At 39.6% G+C, this 15,533-nt stretch overlaps 2 protein-coding genes across 2 annotated transcripts in view; both read left to right on the top strand.

Annotated features, from left to right (window-relative positions):
- The window catches only part of HIKESHI (Hikeshi, heat shock protein nuclear import factor), a 42,930-nt gene extending 40,998 nt beyond the window's left edge, over positions 1-1,932 (top strand). Inside the window, exons 4-5 of the mRNA XM_013979233.2 lie at positions 309-427; positions 1,585-1,932. Of these exons, the coding sequence (XP_013834687.1) occupies positions 309-427; positions 1,585-1,639 (174 nt within the window). The 3' untranslated portion in view covers positions 1,640-1,932. The remainder of the gene's footprint in view (positions 1-308; positions 428-1,584) is intronic.
- The window catches only part of CCDC81 (coiled-coil domain containing 81), a 54,958-nt gene continuing 41,874 nt past the window's right edge, over positions 2,450-15,533 (top strand). Inside the window, 3 exon segments of the mRNA XM_021062609.1 lie at positions 2,450-3,653; positions 11,235-11,323; positions 12,954-13,084. Of these exon segments, the coding sequence (XP_020918268.1) occupies positions 13,006-13,084 (79 nt within the window). The 5' untranslated portion in view covers positions 2,450-3,653; positions 11,235-11,323; positions 12,954-13,005.

Here is a 15,533-nt window from a genome sequence, read left to right on the forward strand (position 1 = left end):
CTTGTGATGGAACATGATAATGTATGACTAGGTCACTTTACTGTACAGTAGAAATTGACAGAACACTGTAAATCAACTATAATGGAAAAAATAAAAATTGTATGTATTTAAAAAAAGTAGGAGGCAGATTGTTTTGATTTTGTGCCATAATGTTATTTTATAACTTGTCTTAATGTTCACCATTAGAACTGTCTTAGAGCTCACAGTCCTTAAACCAAGTTAATGTGACAGCATTTTTAATTAAAAGTATTAGGATCTAAATGGGGTATTTAGTGTAATCTATTAATCTATTCATTATTAACTTTTAGTTCACACAAAAGATGTTGGACAACTTCTACAATTTTGCTTCATCATTTGCTGTCTCTCAGGCCCAGATGACACCAAGTCCATCTGAAATGTTCATCCCAGCAAATGTGGTTCTGAAATGGTATGGAGCATTTTGTAGTTTTCATATTAAGGCTTTTGGTAACCATATATATTTTGCTTGTTGAATGTATTTCTTCTTTGATATTTAAACATATTCTTTTATTGTGGACATCAGCATACAATAACATTTGCATGCCTTTAAAAAGTATGTACTTTAGAGTTAAGATTAGGAATCATTTTTACCCTAAATAGTATTCACTATATAGTAAGCATTTTGGGTTTATAAAGACAGGAAAATAAAATTGCCCATGTTTTATGGACCATAATTAAGGACTATAAATTGTTTATATTTTGAATTATGAGTGCCATATATGAGGCTTGAAATATCATTGAAAAGATTTTTTTCAGAAGTTTAGAAAGTCTTGATCTGAAGTAAACATTATAGGAGTTCCCATCATGGCTTAGTGGAATCTGACTAGCATCCATGAGGACGCAGGTTCAACCCTGGCCTTGCTCGGTGGGTTAAGGATCTGGGGTTGCCATGAGCTGTGGTGTAGGTTGCAGATGAGGCTTAGATCCCGTATTGCTGTGGCTGTGGTGTAGGCCAGTGGCTGCAGGTCCAATTCAAAACCTAGCCTGGGAACCTCCATGTGCTGCGGGTGCAGCCCTAATAAGACAGAAAAACCCCACAGTAAACATGTAAAAAAGGGTGGTTTATATTGTACCCTATACATGAATGATTAATCTGCTTCCCTAGTTTTTCTGTGTTTCTGTTGTATAGATATTTCTTTCCACTTTGAATATCCCAGTGGTGGGGAGATGCATAAGGAGAGTTTGTTGAGAAGTGATAGCATGGATTGTCCTGGAATATATTAGGTTTTAGATTTATTATAATGTAGCTATGTAACCTTGAGCAAATTACTCTCATCTGTGAAATGAGGTAGGGGAAGTTAGATTTCATTTTTTTCTTAGGTCCCTTCTAGCTCTTAGATTTGCTGAAGATAAATAAAATTTATTATGATTTATGCTTTATGATGCAGCCAGTTTTGCTATCTTTTTATAAATTAATAATTAAACTTCCAGGTTAACTTTTAGCTTTCTAGGTTTTTAATCTTAGCTTTTTAGAAATGATATCTGAAGTTAATTTGCTTTTTGATAAGTCATTTGTCAGGTCATGAAATATGCTAATTAAATTTCTTATAAATATATCTTTTGTAGGTATGAAAACTTTCAAAGACGACTAGCACAGAACCCTCTCTTTTGGAAAACATAATTTGAATAAAATAATTTTTAATGGATTCTGAAATTTGTCATGTTTTGAAGATAATGACTGTTTAAAAGCATGAAGTCAAAAGGATCATGAAGCTAAGTTTAAAAACTGCTTTAGTAACTATGAAGCTTAATTGAAATCTTTATAAAAAATTAAAAACATTGAAAAATGAAAATATGTTCATCATTAATGACTTTTTTCCCTTAAGCTTAAAATACTCAGAGACAAAACATTTTGTTTTGGCTATGATTCGTTTTTTACTTAAAAATAAAGCATATTTACAGTAGTGTGCCAGATGCATTGGATTTATAATCTTTCTTTTATATTTACAATGGTTTGCTAGAATAGTAAAAATCAACCATATCAAAACATGGGGGACTTTTGGAAAAACGTATCAAGTATACATTTTTACAAATGGAGAAGTTATTTTCAGTTAGTATTTCTTAAAATTACAAGTTTTTTCAGTTAACAGGCTGGTTGTCACTTTTTATATCTGCAAATTCTGCATTTTTGTTTAATAAAATTACCATAATGAATACAGATGAGATTTTATTTAATATTGGTAATGTTGTTAGACATTTGTTTATAGAATATAGGATTCATTACTTTTATGTATGAAGATAAAGCCTTTGTTTCTCTCTCTTTTTTTTTTTTTTTTTTTGGTCTTTTTTGTAGGGCCGCACCCGCGGCATATGGAGGTTCCCAGGCTAGGGGTCGAATCAGAGCTGTAGCTGCCAGCCTGCGCCTTAGCCACAGCAATGCGGGATCTGAGCCGCGTCTGCAACCTACACAACTCACAGCAATTATGGATCCTTAACCCACTGAGCAAGGCCAGGGATTGAACCCGCAACCTCATGGTTCCTAGTCAGATTCATTAACCACTGAGCCACGACGGGAACTCCTGTTTCTCATTCTTGTTGTGAGCCACACGGGAAGTCCCTGTTTCTCATTCTTAAGCGAATCTTTTCCCTTTGACTTATCCTGGTGATGCCCATTGACCAAAAACCACCAGGATCCCACCTATCCAGTGATCTTACAGAGTTACAACGGGAAGTATTAACTAAGTATATTCTGTCCCTTGGTTTGCTAAGAGGCTATAAAGACTATAGATTATCCATGACATTCCCAGGTAGTGTATTTAAACTGGTTTGTTGGACTTCCACAGCAGAAGATTAGGCAAAATTTGGATCACTTTTCTAATGGTATTATTCTTGCTTTTGGAGTAGTAGTTCTACACGGTATACATAAAGAGAGTCAGTTAATCACTTCTGAGAGCTCTCCTGAATAGCTAATACCTGTTTCATTTTGGAAGTCTCATTATCTTCCTAAAGGAAACATGCTACACTGGAGAGAAAAGGGCTTTACATATCAGCCTCTTAATTATTCCATAAACCCAAGATAGGTTTGGATGTAGGAGGTGAACCAAAGCCTGGTGTTGATGTCATAATTCCTGATGAGTTACAGATAATATCAAGCATATAAATGTATTTTATCACAGCGAGAGTGAGCCAATAATTGTTTCCTTGAGGTGGGCACTTTCTGTGGAGTTTGGTTCCTGCACAGAAGTCTGGGAAATCTTGGAGAAAACGACCAGTGCAGTGAGAATCGCTCCAGCATTTGTTCCCTCCCCTGGTGAGACTGGTTCTGGTGACAGTGCTATATGATTATAGCCGAAGTATTTTGTTGACTTGGAATAAAGTTCCTTGTTTTTACAGTAATGAAGATTGAGGCTTTTGGTATAAGGAAAATTCAAATATCCGAGAACTTTGGGAGGAAAGTGGTCTGAGGATTTTAAAGGAACAATTGTTAAATCTTTTACAGTGGAATTTAACAGACTCAGAGTCAAGTTCCGCTGTAGAAGATTTAATACCTATGCCTTTAAACTCCTGAGGTGTCCAATTTCCTCCCAAAGGTCCCTTCCGCCATGTGAGGGTACGTGGAAACCTCTGTGACCTGGAAGTGGGCCCACAGCTGACTACGTTGGCACCTTGATCTTGGACCTCCAGCCTCCAGAACTGTAAGGGACAAATTTCTGTTGATTATATGCTATCCAGTTTATGGTATTTTGTTGTAGCAGCCTAATAGGACAAAGACACATTGAAACATTAACAAATTTTACTTACACATAGTTTAACCTAGGAAGGCTGAACTATTGATTTGCTAAGTTTCTTTTTTTCCTTTTAAGTTTGATTTTTAGAAAGAGTTTTTAGAATAGTTTTGAATTAACTAAAATTTGGAGAATGCTAAACTTCATTTTTCCTATTACCATCTTTTTCCATAAAGTGAAGGGAACCCAGAGAATTTAGGCAAAAAAGACCTCTTAACAGTTTTATTATGCCTCAATTTGAGAAACATAAAATCATAAAGAGTTGTTAGAAGAGACAAGATATGAACATGAGTCAAAAAGTATCCAAAGGCAAGAAATAGTCTCAGCCATTAGCTATATTCAGTATACTAGAAGAAATAGTAACACCATTTACCATCTGTGCCCAGTGAGTCCATTTTAAATGCTTCTGAGTCATTTTTTGAATCATCTGAATTAAAAAATAGAAGGATAGTAAGGGACTTTATTTGAATTTTAAATAATGAAAAAATAATAAACTCAAATATGTTTCATATTTTCATAGTTTTGATGATATTTGTACCTGATAAGGGCTTTTGTCTTCTAAATCTAACTAACTGTGCATGAGTTGCCATGTATGAACCTAAAACATAACCATCTTGTAAATGCTGATTCTAGATTTCAGAAACGTATTTAATAGGTACTACCTTACTGCTTTCTGAGTTCTTGTACCTGTATTGTCAAAATGCAGTCCATGAAGAATTAATTGAAAATTGACAGCTGGTAATTTTGTAGAAGAGAGAATGGCTGTCTTCTTAGCTCTATAGCTGTGAGACATTTTCATGTTTAGATTTTAGATTTACGAGTTTATTAGAATGTCAAATATCCTTTTTGTGTCTTCTTTTTCCATTATTTTTGTATACACATCTGCTTTCAGCATTTTCCTGCCTAAAAACCATATTGTCAGGTTTATTCAAAGTGTACAATTCATTGTTATTTAGTATACTCACAGGATTGTGCAACCATCAGATCTAATTTTAGACCATTTTCACCCCCCCCAAAAGAAACACCATATCCATTAGTAGTTAATCCCTAGCCTCCATAACCCTACCAGCTTAGAAATTAGATTCTAAGCAACTATGAATCTAATTTCTATCTCTTTGGGTTTGCCTTTTCTGGGTATACTGTATAAATAGAATCATATGGTATGTGCTCTTCAGTGACTCACTTCCTTTACTTAACATATTTTTCAAGATTCATCCATGTTATAGCATGTGTCAGAGCTTCATTTTTTATTGCTGATAGTATTATGACAGTGTATGATTGTACCACATTTTATCCATATATTCATTGATAAGCATTTGGGTTATTTCTACTATTATGAAAAATGCTTTTATGAGCATTCATGTAAAAATTCTTGTGGTTATATGCTGTAATCTGATGAGTATATACCTAAGAGTGGAATTATTGGATTATATGGTAACTGTTGAATTTCCTAAACTGTTTCCTAAAGCTTTTACTTTCCCATGAACAATGTATAAGAGTTTCAGTATCTTCTTATCAACTTTATTGTTTCTTTTGATTGTAGCCATTCTAGTGAGTGTGAAGTGGTTATCTCCTGGTTTTGATTTGCAGTTTTCTAATGACTAATGATGTTGTGTATCTTTCTGTGCTTTTGCCTCTTTTCCTGTACTTATTGGCCATTTGATTATGTTCTTTGGAAAAATGTCTGTTCAGATCCTTCACCCATTAGTTTGGTTATTTGTCTTTTTATTGTTGAGTTATAACTGCTCATTATATATTCTGGATACAAGTGCCTTATCATATACATGATTTGCAGATATTGCTCCCATTTTGTAAATTGTCTTCATTTTCATTTTCTTCTTCTTCTCCTTCTTCTTTTCTTTTCTTTTTTTTGTCACACCTATGGCATGCAGAAGTTCCTGGGCCAGGGATTGAACCCATGCCATAGTTGTGACCAGAGCCACAGCAGTGACAGTGCTGAATCCTTAAACTGCTGAGCCACCAAGGAACTCTATGTCTTCATTTCTTTTAGAGTAAAAATTGCAGCACAAAGATTCAAATTTTGGTGTAATCTAATTTATCTTTTTTGTTATTTACAATTTTTGTATCATACGTAAGAAAATATTTACTCTATAAATCTGTAAAGATTTATTACTCTGTTTTCTTTTTAAGAGTTATATAATTTTAGCTCTTACATTTAGGTCTTTGATTTATTTTTTATGAATGGTGTGAGGTAGGGCTCCAGCTTCATTCTTTTACATGTAGGCTATTCAGTTGTCCCAATACCATTTGTTGCAATATAATCTACTTTTGTTAACTCTGATGCCCAAGCATAAATGGTAAAAGAATATGCAACTGAGATTATTAGGAACTTAATATTTTCAAAAGTGGGGAACTTTTTTTCAAAAATGAGTTAATTATATCAAAATGTTCAGAGCGTCATTCTTTAATAGTGATAGAAGAAAACTCAGCAGAGAAATAGCTTGGCTGTTTTACTGGGAAAAAAAAAATCTAGGGGTTCCTGTTGTGGCTCAGCAGGTTATGAACCTGACTAGTATCCATGAGGACGCAGGTTCCATCCTGGCCGCCTCAGTGGGTTAAGGATCTGGTGTTGCCGTGAGCTGTGGTGTAGGTCGCAGACGTGGCTTGGGTCCTGTGTGCTGTGGCTGTGGTGTAGGCCGGCAGCTACAGTGCTGATTTGGCCCCTAGCCTGGGAACTTTCATATGCCACAGGTGCGGCCCTAAAAAGACCAAAAAAAAAAAAAAAAAAAAAAAAAAAATCCAAATTATGGTTTTACTCTTTCTGTTTATTTTCTATGCAACAACATCCAGTAGTGGTTTCATGAGCCTATCTTTGTGAATACATTCATCATATTTAACCAAATTTGTCAAGTTTTAACACATATACTAATCGTTTCCAATTTATTATTTGTAGCTCATTATAAACCTAAATGAAATTCACCCCTCAAACCTTCTACATTTTCTGTATTCTCTTAAATTTGCCTTTATAAAAAGTACTCTTTTTATATTGTAGCACAACTACTTTTTGTTTTAAGAAATTTTTTTTATGCTGGGGGGGTCTAGGTAGAAAAAGTATTTATTACTCTATATGGACGCCCTCTCATATATATATACACACACACACATATATACACATACACATATATACATATACTCATACACATATGCACATATATATACACACACACATACATATATACTTTTTTTTTTTTTGCTTTTTAGGGCTGAATCTGCTGCATATGAAAATATCCAGGCTAGGGGGTTGAATTGGAGCTGTAGCTGCCAGCCTGTACCACAACCACAGCAACGTGGGATCCAAGACTCATCTGCAGCCTTCACCATACCTCATGGTAATGCGGGATCCTTAACCCACTGAGCAAGGCCAGGGATCAAACCTGCATCCTCATGGATCCTAGTCGGGTTCGTAACCCACTGAGCCACAACAGGAACTCCCATAATAATGTCTTCTGAAGACCGAAAAATTTTAATTTTGACAGTGTCATTTATGAAAATTTTAACTTTTATGATTAATGCTTTTTGTGTCCTAAGAACTATTTTCTTAACCCCAAGATTACAAGATTTTCTCTTATGTTTTATTCAAGAAGTTTTATAGTTTTTACTTTTATTTTTTTGTTATTATTATTATTTTTTGTCTTTTTGTCCTTTTTAGGGCTGCAACCGAAGCATATGGAGGTTCTCAGGCTAGAGGTCTAATTGGATCTGTTGCTACCAGCCTACGTCAGAGCCACGACTCGGGATCCGAGTCGTGTCTGTGACCTACAACCACAGCTCATGGCAATGCCGGATCCTTAACCCACTGATCGAGGCCAGGGATCGAACCCGAAACCTCATGGTTCCTAGCTGGATTTGTTTCCGATGCGCCATGATGGGAACTCCCTATAGTTTTTACTTTTAGATTTAGATGATCCATTTTAAGTTTCCTTACTATGTGATGTGAGTTGGCTGATCAACTTATCAAATATTGCCAAAAGTCATTTACATTTCAGTTCTTTTCAGAATATGTTTATTTATCAGTAGTCTCAATTTAAAAAATAGTTAAGAGGTATTCTTTTGCCTGTAGAATATACATTTTGTTTTGGTATGCAGAATGGTACAATGTAATTGTAAAATTGGGCAAGTAACTGCAGGTTTAGTATCTTTGACAGCCAAAAATTTTTCACATTTAACTTTTCCCATTGTTTCTCTATGTTTTCTTTTTTCTTTTCTTTTTTTTTTTTTTTTTTTTTTTTAGTGGAACCTCACCTGAGGTGTATGAAGTTTCCCAGGCCAGGGGTCAACTTGGAGCTGTAGCTGCTGGACTATACCGCAACCACAGCAACACCAGATCCAAGCCATGTCTGCGACCTACACCACAGCTCATGGCAATACCGGATCCTTAACCCACTGAGTGAGGCCAGGGATTGCACCTGCGTCCTCATGGATGCTAGTCAGATTCGTTTCGGCTAAGCCATTACGGGAACTCCCCCCATTGTTTCTTTAAGCATATTGGAATTTTCTCTCTTAGCTTTTATCATTATTATTCCTACTTTATGAATGAAAGACTGAGGGTCTGAACTATTTTTTTTTAGTCACACAAATTATGCTAACATCAGATATGAACTCAGGTCTTCAATTGCCAATTTTTTCATCTTAGCTTATGTGAAGTAGGAAAAAAGTGAAAAATGTTTATAAGGGGGGCAGGTCAGATGAGTACAGCATAAATATTAACTTTGTATTCATAAATAGATAATGGTATATACATGGGTATAATTATCATATTCATTATTTATTGAGGTCACATCTATTATACATGGGAAAGTCCTATTAAATGACTTTTATCCTCCAGTTACACCAAGCAGGATAGTAACTGTGCTATCTATTACTTGAAATGTTCTCTTTTTAAGTAGTCTGACTTGGTTTTTCCTATATTTCTTCCTTGGAAGATCATTTATAGTTTAATCTCAAAGTATTCTCATTTGTCATATTATCTAATTTACCTTTTTTCAGTTGTGTTCTATCTTTGCCATTTCATCTGTTAAAAGTTTATAAACAATGACATTAATCATTCTGGGGCCAGCTTTTCCATAGCTAGCACTTAGCCTTTGAGTTAATTGGTGGCCCTCATCTCTCAGAAATTTCTCTGATTACAACTGACTATAGAACAATGAGTGGGGGTCAGAGGTTTGAAATGCCGACCCTCCCTATGTTGCCAAAATTCGCCCTCTAACAGTGCCGAATTGAAGTGCAGAGACAGAGTTTTGTGTAAAGGAGAAAAAGATAGCTTTATTGCTTTGCCAGGCAAAGAGGGCCACAGCATGCTAATGCCTTAAAGACTGTGCCCTCCTTGGAAGGGTTTGGTGGTGGGTTTTATAGTTTGGGGTGTGGAATAAGGATCAGGGCTGTAGATGAGGATCAGGGTAGAGGAAGCTCGCCTTGTGTTTCAAAGCTGGTCCATTTGTTGGGGTGTTAGTTCTATAGAAAGGCTCAAAGATAATGTTGGGATCCGAGCTGTATCTGTGACCTGCACCACAGCCCATGGCATTGTGTGATCCTTAACCCACTGATCGAGGCCAGGGATCAAATCCGCATCCTCATGGATACTCGTCAGGTTTGTTACCGCTGAGCCCAAAAGGGAATGCCAGCAGTGGTTGTTTTTAGATAGTGTTAAATTGTGTATGAAGGTGGAGGAGTTTAGAGAAACTTTGTGGTCACTTTTCTCTTTTGTTTGCTGCTTACCCAAAACATGGATCACTTTAATAATTTTCTCGGGTTGTTGGCTTTTTTGCTGTTGAGTTGTATAGGTTGTTTGCATGTTGTCTTTTTTCTTTTTTATGGTTTCCTTTGCTGTGCAAAAGCTTGTCAATTTGATTGGTTTATTTTTGCTTTTATTTCTGTTGCCCTGGGAGACTGACCTAAGAAAACATTTGTAAGGTTGATGTCAGAGAATGTTTTGCCTATGTTCACTTCTAAGAGTTTGATGGTGTTTTGTCTTTATATTAATATTTTAAAGATAATTTACCGAAGAAAGAAACAGAGAGAGAAGTACAGGCAAAGTATAAAGGTTTACACCAACACTAAAACAAACAGACTGGCCAAAACTTTCCACACTACTTCAGTGTACATACACTTTCTGCAAGCTCCACCTTGCCTTGCAAAACCCACATTGAAAGGGCAATCATGTTTACTCAGGTTTCAGAGCATACACAATATTCAGTGGCTCATATTAAGGGCAGTTCGGAAACCCCTCGAAAAAGAAAACATTTAAAATACATACTCGGGGTTCCCATTGTGGCACAATGGGATCGGTGGCATCTCTGTAGCACCACAACACAGGCTCAATCCCTGGCCCAGCAGAGTGGGACTTGAACCCACGTGCCAGGGCTTGAACCCAGCCTAAACTCAGATTGGGACTTGAACCTACGAGGGTTTTTTTGGTCTTTTTTGGCCATTTCTTGGGCCGCTCCCACAGCATATGGAGGTTCTCAGGTTAGGGGTCGAATCAGAGCTGTTGCCACCGGTCTACACCAGAGCCACAGCAACGCGAGATCCGAGCCTTGTCTGCAACCTACGCCACAGCTCTGGCAACAGTGGATCCTTAACCCACTGAGCAAGGCCAGGAATCGAACCTACCAACTCATGGTTCCTAGTTGGATTTGTTAACCACTGAGCCACGATGGGAACTCCGAACCTATGGTTTTTTTTTTTTTTTTTTGTCTTTTCTTTTTGTTGTTGTTATTGTTGCTATCTCTTGGTTCTTGGGCCGCTCCCGCGGCATATGGAGGTTCCCAGGCTAGGGGTCCAATCGGAGCTGTAGCCACCGGCCTACGCCAGAGCCACAGCAACGCGGGATCCGAGCCGACTCTGCAACCTACACCACAGCTCACGGCAACGCCGGATCGTTAACCCACTGAGCAAGGGTAGGGACCGAACCCGCAACCTCATGGTTCCCAGTCGGATTCGTTAACCACTGCGCCACGACGGGAACTCCCGAACCTATGGTTTTTAATTAGAATCACTCACCTGGTGTCTGGACTTACTGAGGTTCAAGTTCTTTGTGCCTCAGCACAGAAGGAATTCAGTGAGACACAAAGTGATAGGCAAGAAATAGATTTATTAAGATAAGATGCTTGTGAGAGATGCAAGTGGGCATCCAAGGAGGCAGTGCCAGGAGGATTAGGTGGGCTACAGTTTTATGATCCAAGGGGAGTGGAGGTGAATGCAGGCCTTACCCTATCACCAACCCAGTGACCTGTGGCATATCTTGCTGTGCCTCATTCTGATTGCTTTCTTGAGTAATTAACTGTTCAATTAAGTGATATCCCAAAGTTCCCTAGGTTTCCCTCTCTATCTATGATCCCATAGTGGGATTTCCCTAACTACCTCTGTAATTATCCCACTCCATCCTTATCAACTCTAGAATAACAGAAATGAAACATAAGTACTGTATAGTAAAATAGTACGTATTTCAGCATATTTCAACTGTCATTCCAGGTATGACTATGCTGGAAGGCAAAGTCACACGCTTTACCTACAGGACAAATCACCATGAATACAGCAGTTACAAATGCAGTGTGGTTCAGGTGTGTTGATTACTTTACCACCGGCCTCTTTGATGGTGATGATACAAGTTTCTTAACTGGTGAAGAATTCTTCTTAAATCCTTGGGGGAAGAAAGCATAATCTCCTCCCCATTTACTTGGATCTCGAATTCTTAGGAAGTTAGGTGATATTAAAATTCAACGAAAACTTCTTGTATTTACACATAAAGTGGATTTTTTTTTTCTAGGCTTGTAAGCAGTCCTTTTTCTTTTCTGATGAGATATGCAGAATGGTGTGGAATGTGGAAGAGTCTTCACTGTGCAGGGCTGCCCTGTGCTTTGCAGGCCATGGAGCCTCTCTGGTCTCCGTCCACCCTACGAGCCAGAAGTTCCTCTCCACCACCATTCGGACAGCCACTTTGGAAATCCACTTGCATTATTTGTTAAAATCTGCATTTCTCATGATCCGGTAGTCTACTCCTAGTTCATGTATCAGAAATGAATATATATGTGCATCAGAGTTTTGTTCAGTAATGTTTGCAGCAACGTTATTCTTACCATCCCCAATGGAAACAACTCAGGGCCCCTCAACAGTGGAATGGATAAATTGTGCCATAGTCACACAAAGGAATGACATGCAACAGTGAAAATGAACAAATAGCTACGCAGAAACCATGGAGGACTCTCACAGCGTTGAGTGACAGAGCCACACACAAAAGAATGCATATGATTCCCAAAGCTCAAATACAGGCAAAACCAATTTATAGTATTTGTTGGAATAATGCCTGGAGAAGGAGTGAGGTGTGTTTCTGTGGTACTGATAGAGTTAAATTTCTTGATCGGGATGGGGTTTGGATTTGCATGGGTGTGTTCGCTTTGTGATAATTCATCAGCAGAGGGGAGAGTATGAAAACGATGCTGCAGGATGAGATTCCGTAAGTGTATAAGGAAGGGGGAAAATTAGTGTAATGGAGAAAAAGTCAGCTCCCTCCCCAGTCCTCTAGCCCTCTGTTTCCCAGGAGGGAACGCAGGAAAAACCAAAACGGAGAAACAAATTCCAGCTCAAATGCAAACCCTCAAACAGGTCTGGAGACTCAAAAGTCCATCCCTCCTGAAAGAGGTTATTCCCAGATTTGTCAGGGGTGATTACAAAAGTGACCAAATCTCTTCACTGCCTGGGGTAAGAGGGGAAATTTAAAACCTTTTACTTGGCACCCGTCGCTGCCTGGAGCTCTAGCGTCACTCTGGTAACCTGAGACCCTAACTACCTTAGGGGGTGGGGCCCAGGCCCTACTCTGACGCCCTAGCAACGGAGCGAGCCTTTGTCGCGTCCTAGCAACGCGCTCCGCCCTCCTCTGGGCTGGCTTGCCCTCCCGTGGCCCCCTTACCCTGCTCAAGGCTCTGCCCTCATCCTCTCGCTGAAACTCTTAGTAGTTGTGAGGGCTTAGATTTACACAGTCTGATTGGAGTGCTGGACAGCTCTGAGTTCCTGTGGGAACTGTTTAGGGAGAGCCAGAGTGGGGGAAGGACCGCAAGAACGTTTAAGAAAAAAACAAAACAAAAAAAACCAAAGATTCGGAAATTTTTATTTTTGAGGCACATCTAAAGTTCGAGAAGACTGGGCTGGAGTTTGGGGAAATCTGATTTGTATAACCTTCGTATATAAATAAAGGAAGAAAAGAGACCTGCTGAAGACCCGGCATCTAGCGGCCTGAGGACTGGAGATGTTGGACACCATTGTCCCTTCTCTGCCGGACCTGGGCAGGCATGTGCTGCCCACACTGCCCTCGCTGAGCCAGGAAGGTAAGTGACTTGGAGCAGGGGCAGTGCCTGGGGGCAAGGCCAAGACCTTTTTCATAACCCCTGCCTCGGCAGGCCTTGAGTGGGCCTGTTGCCTTGGCAACCAGCAGGTACTCAGTGAGGGCTCACATTGGCTGTCAAAAGACACTTTGTTTATTGGCTTGATTGGCTTCTTTAATGAGAGAAAGGGGCCAGATGAGGGTTTTTGATTAAAAGAGAGTAATACAGGGCTTAGCTCAGAGAGTAGTGTAGAGTAACTGCTCAATATTAGCAAAAAACAACCACCCTGCAAGTTCCTGTCGTGGCTCAGCTGAAAAGAGCCCCAGTAATATCCATTAGGATGCGGGTATAATCCATGGTCTCGCTCAGTGGGTTAAAGGATCTGGTGTTGAGGTGAGCTGTGGTGTAGGTCCCAGACACGGCTTGGACTCAGCCTTGCTGTGGCTGTGGCGTAGGCCAGCAGCCGTAGCTCCTATTCTCCACCCCTAGCCAGGGAACTTACATATGCCGCAAGGGTGGCCCTAAAAAAAAGGCAGACCCCCCCCCCCACACACACACAAACACCACCCCCAAATGGCTGCTTCTCAGAATGTATGCAAAAATGGGCTACTTTTTTTGTTGTTGTTTTAAGGACACTGTTACTTTGGTTGCCATTGGTATCTTGGGGTTGTGTTAAGAAGGTGAGATCAAAAAATGAACTAGTTGTTTGGAAGAAGACCTGATATCTCATGGCAAACTTACTAGGTGTGGTTAAAATAATAGTTTCTTATAAGAGTGACCCCATAGTGACCTTGAGGTCTGTCTGCAAGCAGTAAGAACCCTTGGGAAGAAAGGGGCTCCAGAAATGGAAGCTATTATTACTATTAAGTTGTAACTTAGGGATTATGCCTAGGCTTTCACCAAATGATTTTAGGAGACAAGGTAGAGTATATGCCTTTCTTTCTCTCTCCCCTTCATCACTCCTGTTTTTTCCTATTAAAATAATTCTAAGTGTTTACCATGTTTTTATGGATTTTAAAGTATTTTCCATATTTATAAATTTATTTATAACTTTTTCATTCAAGTATTTTGAAAACCTCCTACCTACTATGTGCTGGGCACTGGAGAACTGATGTTGAGCCAAAAACCTTGGAGTTTACTATCTAGTAGGGAAGACACACATTAAACAAGTAATCACAGAAATACAAATTTACATTTAGTAAGTACTGCCAAGGAGGTTCAAGGTAGAATGAAAACTTTAAGTGAGGGTGAGAATGGGGATGTGTGTCAAGACTTGCCAAAGAAGGGAAAATTTGAGCTGAGATGTGAAGAATGACTTGAAATTGTTAAAAAACCAAAGTTGGGTCCACTTGCCCATTGTGCAGCAAAGCCAACCTACTGACACCAGGTTGTAAGTGAAGGAAAGTAATCCAGTTTATTGGGGGGCCAACCAAAGAGAACGGGCAGCTCCTCAAAAAACCCAAAGTCCTCAATGACTTTCGGGGCAGGGTTTTTATTTTTTTGTCTTTGTTTTGTCTTTTTGCCTTTTCTACGGCCGCTCCTGCGGCATATGGAGGTTCCCAGGCTAGGGGTCTAATCAGAGCTGTAGTCATCGGCCTATGCCAGAGCCACAGCAATGTGGGATCTGAGCCACGTCTGCAACCTGCACCACAGCTCATGGCAATGCTGAATCCTTAACTCACTGAGCAAGGCCAAGGACTGAACCTGTGTCCTTACGGATGCTAGTCAGATTCATTTCTGTTGAGCCAACAAATCAAAAGGAACTCCCAGGGCTGTTTTTTTTTTTGTCTTTTTTAGGGCCACTCCCACAGCATATGGAGGTTCGCAGGCTAGGGGTCTAATCAGAGCTGCAGCTGCCAGCCACAGCCCCAACAACGTGGGATCCGAGCCTTGTCTGCGACCTACACCACAGCTTACGGCAATGCCAGAACCCTAACCCACTGAGCGAGGCCAGGGATCAAACCCGTAACTTCATGGCTCCTAGTCAGATTCATTAACCACTGAGCCAGGATGGGAACTTATTTATTTATTTATTTATTGTCTTTTCTAGGGCCACACCTGTGGCATATGGAGGTTCCCAGGCTGGAGGTCCAATCGGAGCTGTAGCCACCGGCCTACACCAGAGCCCCAGCAATGCGGGATCTGAGCCGTTTCTGTGACCTACACCACGGCTCCCGACAACGCCGGATCCTTAACCCACTGATCGAGGCCAGGGATTGAACCTGCAACCTCATGGTTCCTAGTCAGATTCGTTAACCACTGAGCCACGACGGGAACTCCCTAAAGTAGTATGTTCTTTAATTTGCTTTTTAGAATGGATTAAAACTATTATTATTTTCTGCTATTTTAGCGCCGCACATGCAGCATATGGAGGTTCCCAGGCTAGGGGTGGAATCAGAGCTGTAGCTGCCGGCCTACTCCACAGCCACAGTGATGCAGGATCCAAGCCTTG

This window comes from Sus scrofa, chromosome 9 (assembly GCF_000003025.6).
Source record: "Sus scrofa isolate TJ Tabasco breed Duroc chromosome 9, Sscrofa11.1, whole genome shotgun sequence".
Lineage (NCBI taxonomy): Eukaryota > Metazoa > Chordata > Mammalia > Artiodactyla > Suidae > Sus > Sus scrofa.